A 17039-nucleotide genomic window follows, 5' to 3' on the forward strand; every position below is an offset into this window, starting at 1 on the left:
AATGTTGGTGATTGACTTACTGTAATACACCTTACAATGTCAAACTATTAAGAATTACATCTTTTACCTTTACTGCATTGCCACCTTCCTTGTATCACGGAATGCATTTGATTTTGTTGGATTGTGCGTTAGCAAATACAGCCAATCAGAGCCTTCGACATATATACTGTAAACATTACAGCTTATTGTTAACAGACTTTCTGTTGAGAGCTCTGAATGGCTGTATTCACTAACATACAATCCAACCAAATTACTGAATTTACAAACTTCTGTGATACAAGAAAGGTAGCTATTGCAGTCAAGGTATAAGACACAATTCTTACTAGCTTGACATTGTGGCGATGATTCAAATGAGACGAGATTATATGCAAAAATACCTCTCAATTGTTTGAAAATGCAAGAGTTACTTTTTGTGGTGGTTTTGAAAATATCATACAGTACAGATGGCCTTCATTTACCAACAACTCGGCACCATAAGTCAACTAGAATAATGAGGAAAGTTGACTCATTTCATTTCTAAATCTCAATTTTATAACATTAAAGAGTATCAAGTGAAGAAAGAAAGATGTAAAACTCAATTTCATTACATTAAAATAGTGCAAATTGAATTTTCAATTTTCCTTCAAAGCTATTAAACTTTCTCCACTCTCACCTATTTTGATATCAATTCAGCAATTATTAGATAATGAAATAAAACAATAAATGAAGTTTGTTGTGAAGTAGAATACCAAATGAAGAATTTTTAATTTATTTTGTTAAATTGGCCCACAAATCAATTTTATTTCTCTAATTTAATTTATTAAATTATCTGGTTCTTGATAAGTTTAATAGAAAATTGATCTAGAATTCTAGACAATAGGTTGCTATGACTTAAGCTTCATGCTTAATTTTCTGAATTAATAATAACCTTATTGAAAAGAGGATAAAAAATTAGAACATAAATAGGCTTACATCAAGATCAGATTCTAAAATACCCACTGATAGGCCTGTTTTTATGTAAACATTGACACATGTAAACATTGAACATTGACGCATGTAAATATTGACACATGTAAACATTATCACATGCAAATATTGACACATGTAAACATTGACACATGTAAACATTGACACATGCGAACATTGACATGTAAACATTGACACATGTAAACATTTACACATGTAAACATTGACACATGCGAACATTGACACGTAAACATTGACACATGTAAACATTGACACATGTAAACATTTACGCATGCAAACATTTACACACGCGAACATTGACACACGCGAACATTGACACATGTGAACATTGACACATGTGAACATTATCACATGCAAATATTGATGCATGTAGACATTTACACATGTAGACATTTACACATGCAAACATTGACACATGTAAACATTGACACATGTAAACATTTACACATGTAAACATTTTCACAAGTAAAAATGAAAATAGTAGCCTATACCATGATTAATTTTAGCATAAAACAAGTGGAGTTCTAAAAATAAAAGACAAAAGAAATGGTTAACAAAAGAAAAAATTTAACATAAAAATACTCAATAACCTTGACTTAATACTAGGAGACTCTGCCAAGAAAATATACAAACTGTTGAAGCTTTGAAAAAAAAAAATTTGTTATATTTCAATTAAAAACATTTCTTAAATAATTTTATTCCATTTCAACTCATTAACCCCTATTAGTCTGGAGTTAATCATGGCCAACATATTTCAACTTATGGTGTGGTTTTCTTTGAATTTTGCCAAAGAAAGTCCACATTTTCTGCATTCATCATTATTTTAGGCAACAATTTTTATCAGGAAGGGGCACCTGCATTTAGGTGAAATATGGGCATCACTGTGCTTTGGGGGCAGAAGGGATATTGTCTGCCCTCTATAAATTTTTTTGTTTTTTTATGTCTATGGATATTTTCAAAGAAAGAATAAGGTATGCTTGTTTCCATGCCATACAATCAGAGTGGTAGAATATTTCATTTAAAGGGCAGAAACTCTAGTCTGATACCCAGACTACAAATAAATTACACTCAGAATTTAACTAAATTTTCTTGAATTTCAAGGGTGTTTTCATTAAGAATTGCTCAATCATGTGACTAACATGACTGACAGCCTGTGTACCAAGTAATTTATATTTATATGTATTTTTCTCTTCCCACATCTTTACCATGATAATTGATATGATTTCACTTAAAAGTGATACTACGTCTTAGAATTAACATCAAATGTAAGAATTTAAAACTTGGCGAATAAGAGCCAGTAGATACACCTGGTGTCATAAATAACATAACAAGATCCTTATATAATCTGATAAATCCAAAAAACTTAGTAAGTATCCATAAATATGCAATTAACTATTGAAAAACATAAACACCAGCAGAAAACTAAATTTTGGGGTCAAATTAATAGGCTTAGTAATAGAAACTATACAGGTTAAACTTTATTTTGATGTAGAATATTTCAAAATCCATGCCACGTATTCTCGAAACGATCTTAGCGCTAGGATGTCCTAGAATCAATGTTAGAAGATAAGGACCTAGGACATTCTTGCGCTTAGATTGTTTCGAGAATACGTGTCCATATCTTTTGGAGTGGGGCTCAATTTCTTATCTATTTATCTATCTAAGTAACAACACAAAATGTAATGGTATATACATACTACCTCTGGGTTTTGTTATTTAAAATGTCTTTGATCACTTAATGTGGATGAATTATTCATACGTATCAACTTATGTAAGTACAGTATATGTTGTGGGAGGAGTCAATATCCACCATTTAATAGTTGCGGTGAGTAAAACTACTAGTACTAAGCTTGATCTACTAATTTTCATTCCTGTCATTCAACAACTAACACTTTTAACTTTACAATAATTAAGTTTTCTTATTATCATAATATATAGTATCATTTTGATTGCCTATATTGATGTCACTAATGCCTGACAAGCTATCTTATAATTATATGATGTTAAAGGATGTTTCAGATACAAAACTTCATCAGGACAACTGCCTAAGAATAGAGATACTATTACATTTGGATTTAGTATTTGCAAAGCAAATAGATCCTAAAAAAATTACAACATTAAATTATTATATTATACAATATATAATAGATTTACCATGTTTTATTTGAGCTAAATCTACTCGCAGAGACCAAGGTAATAGATATTCATGATGTCACGTCATTATGCCTCCAAATAGGCATTTTACTGTAAAAAAATATATCAGTAATGGTAGCCCACTAGCCCATCTGGGATGAAATTGATCAGACTTCGCTGTGTCATAAAAAGTTATTTGGGTATAATCCAATCTTATTGCTGCATTTACAAACTTCCAAATAAGTCAAACTGCAGTCAAAGTATAAGATGAAGTTTGTAGTAGCTTAACATTGTAAAACTGGGATAGGATATAAAGGCAGGACTTTTCATTTTCTAATCAACATAATAACTTACTCCTAATAACCGTAATTTTCTACAACTTTTGTACTTCTGCAGACCTAAAAGAGAAAATGTACCCAAACTATTTGCATCTTAAGGCATCATCTCTAAAGTTATGTCCCTTACTTTGTATATGTTTAAATTCAAGTTGTAGATGTTGCTTTTACTATATAGATTATATTTCTATATGTACTATTTGCTTGATAAAGATTCCTGTATGTGAATTCAAACATTGCTAGAATTAAAGGAAGGAATAGTATTTCTATAGTACATATTCATTGTGTTGAAACATTTTGTACTTTGTTATTAAAGAAGTGTGTTATACCATATTATATTGTGTTTTGTTATATGTGCTCTCAGCATCTTAATATCATTCAAATCTTGTATCTATAATAGTATTATTTTCTCTAATGTTAAGTCTACATCTTAATGTTATTTCAAGATTATAATTAAGATTTTGTTTCTATTTTCCAGCTTCTCACAGTCCAAAAACTCGACGGAAAAAGTTAAATTCTAGGATGAAGAGTTTTTCATTAGACACGCCGGACCCACCTAAACAGCTTCTCGCCATTGATGAAAATACCAAAAAGAAAAGCAGCTCCTTTACCAATAACTGTTTTGGAGGTAAGGTTGAGAACGATGAATTTCTTGTTAACCTCAAAGTTCAAGTATGAAACATGGTTTTGTTTTGCAGGTAATGTGATGTTCCATTGAAAAATCAAATTGTCTGAGAATTTTTAAGATTTCTCAAGTCAATGATACATGTCTCAAATTGAAAAGCAATGACATTTTACACCTATTTTATGTGCCTCATGTGATATTGAAAAGGGTTATTTTCATACAGTGTGAAGTGAAGGAAAATTTCTCATTAATAATGATATATATTGGTTATTGAATTTGTAAGCTACACATCCCTTGTGAATAGTCTGCATATCTTATGTTTATTGTATGCCTGACATACCTTTTGAGAGTCTGCATACTGTTAATTTGGGGTTCGTAATTCCAGATTTCCTTTCAGAGTATTCACATTGCTGATATTTTTGTCTATTTGGTGTTTGGTTTTGTGAATCCAGGCATCGCTTGAGCCGAGTCAAAATGGCTGATTTTCTTTGGAAAAATCAGACAATAATTTTATGTAATTTTTTCAGCATCTGGTTCTTCCGAGTCTTCGTCATCTGCAACGACTCTCCGCCGTAAATTTGGTTTCGGACATCGATCTTGCTCTCTAGAAATAGAGGAGAAAATAAAGGGACATGGAAGTCACAGTCCATCACCGCTACAATCACCTGTTAGCTTTTATTCCAAACGATGGCTTGAGGTATGTTGCTTTAATTCCCAATTTAGTGGAAGACAGTGATACACGTTCAAATGATGCAGCATCAACAATTGGTAAAACTAAAAATTTCTACTGCCTTTGATCGGTTGAATACTAGTTTTTCGTCACAAACTGTCACAAGTTGACTTGTTGTCCATATTATGTTATATATCATAGCAGGGTTGTAGCCACGGTGATCGGCACTGGTCTGCAGTAGCCAGCATTCTGTCTTGAGGTGTGATCTTCACTTGCTTTGCTTTATTCAACCAGCACAACCCTCATGACAACTCCAAATGAGCACCAATCCAGAAAGAGATCATTATAATACCTATTCTGATGTACTAATAAAATTCTATTTTCCAGAAATCCAAGAAGAAAGATAATACAGAGTATATTGTTTTATATCATTTTAAAGGCAAGGAGAAAGATGACCTAGATTTAAGGTAAGAATTAGTTTATAGTTGCTGTATTGTCTTAAAGGCTTTCAACATGTGATTTTCCACCTATTTCTATATGTCTTACAATCAGTGCTTTCAAAAGATTTTTTTAGGACACTCATAGCTTCTTTTTGCAGCATTCTGCTGACATAGAAAAAGCCTCGAAGTTGTTTGTATTGACAATAAGCGAAGACTGTGTAATGCTCCTGTCCTTGCATACAATTTCCTTTTGAAAATGGTTGTGCTCTTCTTGATTAATCCAAGCAAAAGGTGTAAAACTCTGTTTCATTTGAATTTTTCAGAGCTGGATGTAAAGTAACAGTTTTAGATAGTTCTGATCCAGATTGGTGGAAGGTATAACATAGATTTCATTGATTTGATGGCAAAAATGTGTATGATATACGATACCCAATACAACAGTAAAGTTGTGAGGTTCTATAACACAGTCTGTTAGAGAGTCGATTCTTTACATGACATCATTTTTTTTACCATCAACGAAGAGTGGCTGTGGGCTCCAATCTCTATTGACATGTGATAAGTCAACTTCGCTCATAATTCCAGTGGACCCAGATGTAAATGGATTTAGATAATCTAGGAAAGATCAATGAGGTTTGGTCAAGGACAAGCTAAAAGAAAGGATCCTTTATTGTGAGCCTAAGTTTTTATACTTGAAAAATACAGTTGTTTCTTTCTTTTCTTAAAGTAGGATAACTCCTAGCTACACATCTCCACATACTAATTAATATGACCATCTTTTCAGGGCCGATACAACAGTAAAGTAGGATATTTCCCAGCCACCTATCTTCAGAGAATTATTCCAGGACAGAAAGTATTCCAGGTTACCCATACAATGAATCTTAGTGAAGGTTTTAATGGTATGAGGCTTCATAAAGATCAGGTAGGCAAGATTCCACCAACTTCGCCCTCTCCTCTCCCCTCTCCCCATCCTGTGCTCAGTCTCAGTCTCAGTCTCATGCTTCAAATAAAATCATGCAATTCTCTGATTAACCCTGATGATCTGTGTCTTGTTGTCTTGGTAATAAATCATTTTACATAAATTCAAATATGAAAATTGTAAATATAAGATATTTGATGGTAGACCAAACTGTAAAATTTAACAGTTGTCTGTTGATTTATTAACAGAGGAGTGGCATTTTATTTTAATATTTTGTACAGCATTACGCGGGATCGTAATATTGAAAGAGTCAATCATGAGTCTCTTTGTTTTGTTTTTCTCTAAAGTTATATTACATGTTTTATTTTAGATTGTGGTACAATGTGGAGACGAAGAGAATGGAATGGTTCACGTCAGAGCCACCAGCAACAAGGAGGCAGTTTGTCCAAAGAAATTTTTAAATGAGATATCTTCCTGAAGAAGGATTTATTAGCCAATCAGATTGTTTGTTAGATATTGGTTGACCAATCACCGACTTTCAACATCTCAGTATCCAATCAGATTGTTTGTTCAATATTGATGGACCAATCACAGGCCACAGACTTGCAGTCTTATTGCCAATCAGTTAAGGTTTAACTATGTCAATCAAATAGTCAATCAAATACTGGCCGTCATTCTACGTTATCACATATAATAATTTTATTTTCAATTTAATGAAAGGATAAACATACTTTATTTATGAAAATGTTGAAATCAATTCTGATTGGTCAATTGTAGCCTATCAATGATGTGAGAAGAATTATAGCCAATCACAATCAGTGTGATAAAATGATTGGTGAAATCTAACCAATCATAGTACTTGTCATTAAATATTAATCAATCAAAATGATTCCGCTAATATGGTTGTGTACCGTTTTTTTCTTGTGATTTTGATGTTGTATGAAATATTGATTATATCGGTCTATTTTTGTGAAGTTTGTTTTTGCTCAAAAATATTGCGAGCTCTTTAAATGTTGGATTCATTTTGCTCAAATGTCTGTGTTGTTACATTATTTATGGTATCTAGTTTTACCAAGAGAAATGTCAAAGTTTTCAGCCAAAAATTGATATATATGTGTTTAATGTCCCCCACTGTGGAGTTGGGTCACTTTGTATAGAAAGTCACACCCCCAGTATCTATATTGTTTATGCAACCTTTTGAAATTTATTTGTATCAGGTGTAAATTCTTAGATTTCATCAATGTAATTCTACATAACTATTCAGGGTTGTTGCGTACACATTTTTTTCCAGATGTTTCATTTATTTTGATATTCACTCAAAAGTTGTATCATGCATTTTCAATATGATATTGTTATGTATGTATTATTATCTATACATCTGATTGTTGTTGCAAATTTCAATTAATCTAGGCTACAGCTCTAGACAGACATGACTGGAAAATACAGTCAAATTAATAGCCTACTCTTTTAGTAAAGACAAACATTCTTAGACAATTTAGACAAGACTGGCAAACACAACTGCATATTAGAGTTAAGAATTAATATTCCAGAATTATAATTTGTTGCCAAAAAAGGAGATTAAGGGCATTTTATTTTTATTGTAATTATTCAACAATCGTATATTGATTAGTTTAGGTGTGATAACAATGTAAGGTGTTAGTAGGATTTATGGTGTTAGATTATCTATACAATTGAAAATAAAACCCTACTGATCCGTCATCTTCACTATGTCAAGCTATTACGTACTTTGTCTAATACCTTGACTGCAATAGCCACCTTTCTTGTATCACAGAAGTTTGCAAAGATTCCAATCAGAATCCAATCAGAGCCCTCAACATTAAACAATTTTGAAGCACATGTAATCACAACTATGATTGACTGTATTGGCTTGCGTACAATCCAATCAAATAGCTGCATTTACGAACTTCCGTGAAACAAGAGAGGTGTCTAACACAGTCAAGGTATTAGATGCAGTTAGTAATAGCTTGACATTGTGAAGATGTTAGTTTGTATATGATTTATTTCTTCAAGTTTCTAATGTAAATATTTTCATTTATTAGTTTAAAGAGTAAAGTGATTTTGTTGACAATGAATATCATTGTTCTATGATGATTTTTGATATTTTTTGTTAAATTTTAGATGTTTTTATTGTATATATTATTTTGATGTTTGGGTATTTCACTTTCATGTTCATTGTGCACATTACCATGCTATGTAGAAAGAAATAACTGGGTGGACTTGAACACATTTTGAATACCTCATGATGAAGCAAGTAGAAATCATACATTATGATATGATATTATATAGGCACTAAGTACTATATCTTATAAATTTAGTCAAGTTGTTTGAAGAAACCCTTTTGATATTTACTGAAAGGCAATAGAAACATTTTATGCTTGTATCATATTTATGTATCTTTTGTTTTCAAATGCTTATGCATATAAGTAAAGACATTGGAGTAAAGACATTGGAGTAAAGACATTGGAGTAAGTCAGTGATAAATGGATTTAAAGGCAACAAAAAGTGCAGTAGAATGATAGATGATGAGTTTATTAACAGTGAATAAGTAACTGTTAAGTTTTATCAGTATTTTCAGAAGCAATGTTTCTATTGCCTATCAGTATACAATGTAAAGTTAAAAGGTAAACTAAAACAGGGTATTTGAATATGATTTTATCTTAGTGATTATTATTATTATTATTGTTGTTATTTTAAAGGGGCTGTGCCCTGTCACTGATTATTTGTTATAAATTGTATATTTTTGTTGATTCACATACACCCCATTCTTTCATTCTTGTTTTTGTGATAAAGGTTTGTGTCCGTTGCTGGGGCAGATGAGGTTCAGTGGGTCGGAACAATCCTGAATCTGATGGATCAAAATTCCAAAACCTTACTTAAACTTAGGTTTAATTTTTGATGAACCCTAAATCACTATATGTACAATAAAATATCAGACATGCAAAAACTAAATTTCTTCAATGAGCACACAAGCTTATTATTGAAAGTTAGTCTGCATCTTCAAAACTTGCTGTCCTGATATGGATTGTGTATCTGAAACAGGTGTTAGTAGCATGATACGACTTTAAGTTATTTGAATACAGGATTTCAACTGGATAATATCATTGATAACTATCAATTTTTTAGTTTTAGATTTTTTAATGGAATTTCATCGAGCACCCCTTACCCTAGACACCCTTTACCTCAGCAACAGGCCACCAGAACACTGTACATAATCAATCACTTGCATATTGATTACTTAAAGCTGTACTGAAGATAGAAAAACATTTCACTTTGATATTTCTTAAAGCTATACTGAAGATAGAAAACAATTTACTTTGATATTACTTAAAGCTATACTGAAGATAGAAAACAATTTACTTTGATATCACTTAAAGCTATACTGAAGATAGAAAAACATTTCACTTTGATATTACTTCAAGCTGTACTGAAGATAGAAAAACAATTCAATTTGATATTATTTAAAGCTATATTGAAGATAGAAAACAATTTACTTTGATATTACTTAAAGCTATACTGAAGATAGAAAAACATTTCACTTTGATATTACTTCAAGCTGTACTGAAGATAGAAAAACAATTCAATTTGATATTATTTAAAGCTATATTGAAGATAGAAAACAATTCAATTTGATATTACTTAAAGCTGTACTGAAGATAGAAAAACAATTCAATTTGATATTACTTAAAGCGGTATTGAAGATAAAAAACAATTCAATTTGATATTACTTAAAGCGGTATTGAAGATAAAAAACAATTCAATTTGATATTATTTAAAGCTATATTGAAGATAGAAGAACATTTCACTTTGATATTACTTAAAGCTGTACTGAAGATAGAAAACAATTCAATTTGATATTATTTAAAGCTATATTGAAGATAGAAGAAAGAAGAACATTTCACTTTGATATTACTTAAAGCTGTACTGAAGATAGAAAACAATTCAATTTGATATTATTTAAAGCTGTACTGAAGATAGAAAAACATTTCACTTTGATATTATTTAAAGCTGTACTGAAGATAGAAAACAATTCAATTTGATATTACTTAAAGCGGTACTGAAGATAGAAAAACTATTCAATTTGATATTACTTAAAGCTGTACTGAAGATAGAAAACAATTCAATTTGATATTACTTAAAGCGGTACTGAAGATAGAAAAACTATTCAATTTGATATTACTTAAAGCTGTACTGAAGATAGAAAACAATTCAATTTGATATTACTTAAAGCTATACTGAAGATAGAAAACAATTCAATTTGATATTACTTAAAGCTGTACTGAAGGTAGAAAAACAATTCACTTTGATATTACTTAAAGTGGTACTGAAGATAGAAAACAATTCAATTTGATATTATTTAAAGCTATATTGAAGATAGAAAAACATTTCACTTTGATATTACTTAAAGTGGTACTGAAGATAGAAAACAATTCACTTTGATATTATTTAAAGCTGTACTGAAGATAGAAAACAATTCAATTTGATATTACTTAAAGCGGTACTGAAGATAGAAAAACTATTCAATTTGATATTACTTAAAGCGGTACTGAAGATAGAAAACAATTCAATTTGATATTATTTAAAGCTGTACTGAAGATAGAAAACAATTCAATTTGATATTATTTAAAGCTATATTGAAGATAGAAAAACATTTCACTTTGATATTACTTAAAGTGGTACTGAAGATAGAAAACAATTCACTTTGATATTACTTAAAGTGGTACTGAAGATAGAAAACAATTCAATTTGATATTATTTAAAGCTGTACTGAAGATAGAAAACAATTCAATTTGATATTATTTAAAGCTATATTGAAGGTAGAAAAACAATTCACTTTGATATTACTTAAAGTGGTACTGAAGATAGAAAACAATTCAATTTGATATTACTTAAAGCTGTACTGAAGATAGAAAAGAATTCAATTTGATATTATTTAAAGCTATATTGAAGATAGAAAAACATTTCACTTTGATATTACTTAAAGTGGTACTGAAGATAGAAAACAATTCAATTTGATATTACTTAAAGTGGTACTGAAGATAGAAAACAATTCAATTTGATATTATTTAAAGCTACACTGAAGATAGACAAACATTTCACTTTGATATTACTTAAAGCTAAAGTTGAATTTTTATAATCTTTGAAGAATATATGTTTTACTGCAAGATTTGTTTGATACAGGTTTTAGAGCAAAGAATTTGAGCAATCCAGTCAAAAGTGCAAATAATACCGAGATTGAATTAAAACAGAAATTTATTATCATATCTTAAGTTGCGCTTAAAACAGCGCTTAAAACATTAATCCTTCAGAAAAATAGTTGGGTGAATTCTTGACTCAAGAAAAATAAATTCAATGTCTACTTACAGCTATATTAAATCAAGTTTATTAACATGGAAACTCACATAGTTTGGAAAATAAACAAGTTTCCAAAAGACCTAAAATTTACGAGAGTCTCCTTTGTTCTTGTGAAAAATAAAATCTGCCAATTCTCGGATTGCTATTCTTCCATCACACTTCTCCTTGACTCCTCTCACCGAATTATATGGGGGAGGTGGGGTGTCCGGGTAGGGGTCTGAGGAGGCATACTGTCTAACATGGGAGGTTAAATCCTGGCATAGGTCGAGATATACCTTCAAATTTTACAACCCTCTCAATGATATGGGTCGAAGGATATGGAAATAGCTTTCAGTTTTTGGGACAATATACAGAAACCTCACGTGCTACAAGCTTGCACGCTAAAGGTCTCGGTTGAAAATGTCACTGTCCTCGTTGCACACTGCATGGTCTTGCCCGTTTTGCAAGGTACAGGTGCAGAAAAGTAGAAATAGTTGACACAGTCCTTTTTTAGTTGACCCTACTTGCTTAATACCGCAAGCAGCAGCTGTGTAGGCTAAAGCTACGAACTAATGAAGCCATAATAAGCTGGAGAAACTTACCTACAAAGGAGGCATAGCGCAGGTACCGTTGGGGTGCCAGTAAGAACCTTGGTAAAGAAGGGGGGGGGGGGGATTAGTCTACCCGAGAAGCCTCATAAAACAATATATATCCAACCAAATAATTCATTGAATTAGCTTAAATTTTGTCGACAACTCTCACCAAGTGGAACAACCAATCTCTCCAGGCCGATCCAGATCTCCAGACGTGATACTCGTAAGCTTTAACCAGTTTTTCAGATATGATAGTCTTTTGCTCAACTGGTATTTTAGACGAAATATAGACTCTTGCTCTAAACAGTTCCCCAGGCGTGATCTTGTCCCAAAGCGTGATAAAGTCTCTTGTCCTAACCAATTCCCAGACGTGATATTCGGGTGTGATATGTCTTGTCCTAACCAATTCCACAGACGTGATATACGGGTGTGATATGTCTTGTCCTAACCAATCCGTAATTTACGGATGGGTTAAACAAAAACAAGAAACATCTAAGCTGGTAGAGAAAAAGGGGGCAGTGTGGAAATGTAGGGAGATTTCTAGAGTGGAATATGTTTGTTTCAAAAGCAAAAGCACAAAATATAATATTTCATTGGACCCACAGTTATTCTTAGACAAATAGTGTCGAGATGAAAATTTTATTTTGAATATTTGTGACATGACAAAAAATTTAACTCTGAGCTGACAGTGGTCACTCGGTCAGAGAGTAAAAGGACCCCCACCCCTTTCTGTGGCTTAAATTTAATCTAGGTTAGAATTGTAAACAAAATCTTACTCATAGCCATTTAATGCCCGAGATATTGGACGAATAGAAGTGAACAATGGGGAGAATTTGCATCAGAATTAAACTGTTATTGATTTATAAAAGACAGATACGAAACGAGTTAAAATTTTAAACCGTAATTACAAATCGATGGACATCTGGTTTTGTAAAATTTAATATTGTTATTATTGAAGGGAAACATTCACATAATACAATCATTACATCCTGTATATGGGATTAGTGAGCTATTTACACCATCTAGGCTGGCACAAAATATGCTTCCCAGTACCCCCACTGGCGCCGCCACTGGTTTACCTGAAGACTGGCAAGAGTTACAATTGATGTCTACCTATAACATGGTAACGCTTGCATAATTTGTTAAAATCAAAATCAGCATGAAAAAAACATTGCTTGACATGGCTTTAATTCTCGGCTGTGAATTGACATAAAACTGGTCCAGCTTAGCTCTAGCTGTTACACTTTAGTTGAATTGCTCGATAACCTGAAGTATATTTTTGATTGTGAAAGGGGTAGGCCTACAGATAGCAAGCTCCCTATTTGCTCCCTTGACAAAAATTCCTCCTATTGGTCTGCCGATTCCTCCCTTGGGGAGGAATTCCTCCCCTGTTGAGAAGCACTATTTTAGACAACTGTATCCTTGCATTGTTTTACCAGTTCAATTTAGGAATATATTTACATTATGTATATTGGTAATTATTTTTTACTCGAAACAGTTCCTTTGTCTTAAATGCCTATTTCGAAATATAACTATAATTTATTTTCTAAAAGTTACATTTCACCATTTCTGTATTAAGACCCTGTAGCTGCGCAGTTTCTTATGTTAATTTTTGTTGCATATCAAAGGTGGTTTGAGAATCAATTAACATTCTATAAATCCAGTTTTCAAACTGTGGATTAGTCTGTGACACTTTTTGCCAAGAAATTAGGCGAGAAAAAAAGTACTGAGTTTTTCCATAGTCCGACTGTGAAAAAAGTTTAGATTTTGGATTTCGTATGATACATTATTTTGTTTAAAAATTAGGATTTATTTTTGACAATTACCGCTGAAACGATATGATCGGTTTTCCAAATGAAATTTTAATTTTCGAAAATTGTTGATGATGTTATTAATGAACAAAATGTTAGTGATATTTATTGTGTTTTTGTTGACTATAACAGACTGTCAGGCTTCATCTGCTACCGACTGCCTGAAAAACTACGGAAGGAACATTTCTCATTTTGCCGTTCTCCCTGGATTCGGTTGGGATAATCTCCGGAACGTGGAGGTGTCCAGAGTCGTGGAATTTAATTACTCGGAATGTCAGTTGACAAATGATGGATTATACTTTCTTCCTAATGGCATCGACACCATTCCACTCAAACAGAGCACACTGGACCAATCGTCGGAAATATTCCAGACTTTTACGGAATATTCCAGCGCCACAGCTAAATCTGTCAACGAGAATACTGGATTTCATTTTCCCGGACAAAGAATAAGTGGGGCGTTTTCTGACAGTTTCCTAAAGTCTAGGAACATCCAGATAATGGAGAAATCAGTTGTTGTCCGATCACAGATCAGATACGTTAAATATAAGGCTAAGTTACAACCAGATGCGATTTTGAGTCCGGCCTTTAAGTTGGCTTTGTTAAGCATATCTCGTCATGTTCTGTTCAACCGTACCGAGATGGCGCGGTATGAGAGCCAGGTGCTTGTCCGCGATTTCGGTACTCACGTCATCACCAGTCTAGATGCCGGAGCCGCTTTAGTTTTGGAGGACCATCTTAAATCTGAATACTTCAAGGAAGCCAAAAAAGAAAACATTTTATTGGGAGCAGGTGCTAGTTTGAGTGAAGTGACTGGTGTAGGAATGGGTTCCTCTACCAATACGAACCCATCCACTGGCGAGTACAAGACAAACCTGGTACACTCATTCGTCCAGACGTACGGTGGCTCAATGTTCATGACCGGAAACGGAAGCTCATCCTGGTCGACCAATCTTGAAAACCATCTTGTTGCAGTTGATAGAGAAGGAATACCACTTTATAATTTCGTCAATCTTCAAACTCTTCCCTCCATCCCGTCTTCAATCCTATACGACGTAACATCATACATAGAAAACGCAGTGAAAAGCTACTACGTCTACAATTCCTACCCAGGATGCACGAACGCCATCGATTCCAATTTCAATTCGCAAACTAATTTTGACGACGGAAGTTGTAACATTACAGAGGCAGAAGTTTATTTTGGCGGGATTTTTCAAATGTGTGATGTAACATCAGACGAGGCGGGAGACGTCTGCTCCCATCTGAAGCAGCCACACCTAAAATCTCAAGGATTTATCTGTCAAACGGGTTTCCAAGGCAGGCTGATTTACCGATCCCATTACTCCAAAACTTCGTCCAAAAGAGTTTGTAAGAAATGTTACGCCTTTTTCAACTGCTGCGAAGATGAACCTATTTCCTCCAGTGCGGATCTGAAATCCTTCTGGTGTGCGGCTGAAAGTAAGGCCAACACACAACCGTATTATTTCTCTGGAGTATATTCATCCATTTTGGACAACGTTTTCACGAAATCTAAAAGTTGTCCGTTAAATTCGCATTCCAGATTGATCGGCGATGATATCCACATTTGCCTATCGGATGAGGAATCCAGTTCGGCTGTGAAATTTGGAGGAATGTTTAGTTGTTTGGGTGGAAACTCGCTAGCTACAGAATCGGCAAATAATCCTAAAGCATGTCCCAAAGGATTCAGTGCTCGTCTCGCTGGTGTGATTCAAGACTGCGCTATCCATTATTGTGTTCCTCTGGGGTCTCTTCCCATCGAAGATTCCACTGTCACTGTGCGTCGTCCACCGTTCGCCCCCAAAATCAAGCTCTACCCATCTACCGAAGGCGGGGACAATCCGGTTTACGACCCGGAGAAGCAGGAATGGCTGTCGGATCTGGAATCACGTGAGTTGAAAGAGACAGAATCCGTAGTGGAATTGTCTGCAGCAGAAGCAGCAGTAATCGCCATCTTCGTAACTATTATCGTACTTGTATTGTTGGGCTGTATTGTTTATTTCTACCGTAAGAGTCAACGAAGATACCCAACTAACCGCGGGAGCGGGACATCAAATGGAACTGTAGAAGCGAACTTGTGAAATCCAACCCGCCGAAAACCGAAAAAATCCAAAACTCCAGAACTTATCAGCCATGTTCGGAAAGATTCTCAAGGACGCCCATATTATCTTAACGGGGCGTACAGAACTATGGTTTTGTAAGGCAGTCCGTTTAAATAAAACTAGTCTCAAACCTGCAGCTGATGTATATTAGACAGTAGTGAAGTCTAACCTATCTTCACTCTATCCAGGCATTTTGAACTGTGTATAATACCTTGACTACAATAGCCACATTTATTGTATAACGTTTATAAATTTTGTTCCGTTGTATGGAAATTAGAAATCCATTATATTGGCAATGACATTTTTGGAACTTATTTTTCTTCCGGTTTGTCAATTTTATACTACCCTATACTAGGTTTAGGTTTCTTGGTGTGTAAAATCCTAAATATTTATGGAACAAGTTGAATTATGTATTACTAACTATCACTTTTCTTATATTTTTAAACATATTTCATAATTTTTAAATAAGAAAATAACTTACAGATAGATTGAAACATAGACAGGCAGTAATAACTTAACTTTTGATGTGAAATAATCATTGACATTTTTTTTATGATTTCATGACAGCTTTAAATCCCCATATTCTTTTATTTGATGTAGATTTTGAAAAATTTTATTGACATATATGTACTCAAGGATTTAGATTTGGGTTTATTTATCACACACATTTATCGGTTTTCGGTGGTGGACTTTTTACGGACGTGAATTTCGGGTGCATTGTATGAAGCATTCTTACAATTATACATAATAGCGTTTTCATAACATTTTTTCATTTTCATGGTAGTTGTAAAGGCCTGAAGATACAGAGTACGGTTTGCGGTGCGGCGTCCGGTCTACAGTTGTGGTCTTTGGAACTTAAATGCCTATTTTGTTTTCTAATAAGATCCGGCGAAAGAGGCATGGTTTTCTAAAAGGACTAGGCTTGGATTAAGTTTGAATGTTAGAGATGATAATGACTCGACTAGGAACTGGCTGCTGATTGACCCAGACTCATCCGGAGCTTTAGAGGCAGTCACTGCGGCGCGGCGTCGGGTCTCCTCATTTTACGCTGCGGTTACGGGCTGTGTATGAATGGATATAT

At 33.4% G+C, this 17039-nt stretch overlaps 3 protein-coding genes across 3 annotated transcripts; all 3 read left to right on the plus strand.

Moving 5' to 3' along the window:
• Positions 1 to 1269: 1269 nt before the first annotated feature.
• On the plus strand, positions 1270 to 1419 carry LOTGIDRAFT_102804 (hypothetical protein; the record flags this gene model as incomplete). Its single annotated transcript, XM_009045416.1, has 1 exon — positions 1270 to 1419. A coding segment is annotated over one exon (150 nt), but the record flags the coding sequence as incomplete, so codon positions are not given.
• Positions 1420 to 5490: 4071 nt separating this feature from the next.
• Positions 5491 to 6563, plus strand: LOTGIDRAFT_102865 (hypothetical protein; the record flags this gene model as incomplete). The annotated part of the gene is made up of 3 exons (XM_009045417.1): positions 5491 to 5544; positions 5951 to 6088; positions 6456 to 6563. Coding segments are annotated over 3 exons (300 nt in total), but the record flags the coding sequence as incomplete, so codon positions are not given.
• A 7055-nt stretch (positions 6564 to 13618) lies between these two features.
• LOTGIDRAFT_227813 (hypothetical protein) lies at positions 13619 to 15937 on the plus strand (the record flags this gene model as incomplete). The annotated part of the gene is made up of 1 exon (XM_009045418.1): positions 13619 to 15937. Exon 1 carries the CDS (start codon positions 13913 to 13915, stop codon positions 15935 to 15937), a length of 2025 nt encoding a protein of 674 aa, XP_009043666.1. The 5' UTR covers positions 13619 to 13912.
• Between the last annotated feature and the right edge of the window lie 1102 nt (positions 15938 to 17039).

The sequence above is a fragment of the Lottia gigantea genome (genome assembly GCF_000327385.1).
Source record: "Lottia gigantea unplaced genomic scaffold LOTGIsca_1, whole genome shotgun sequence".
Taxonomy (NCBI): Eukaryota; Metazoa; Mollusca; class Gastropoda; family Lottiidae; genus Lottia; species Lottia gigantea.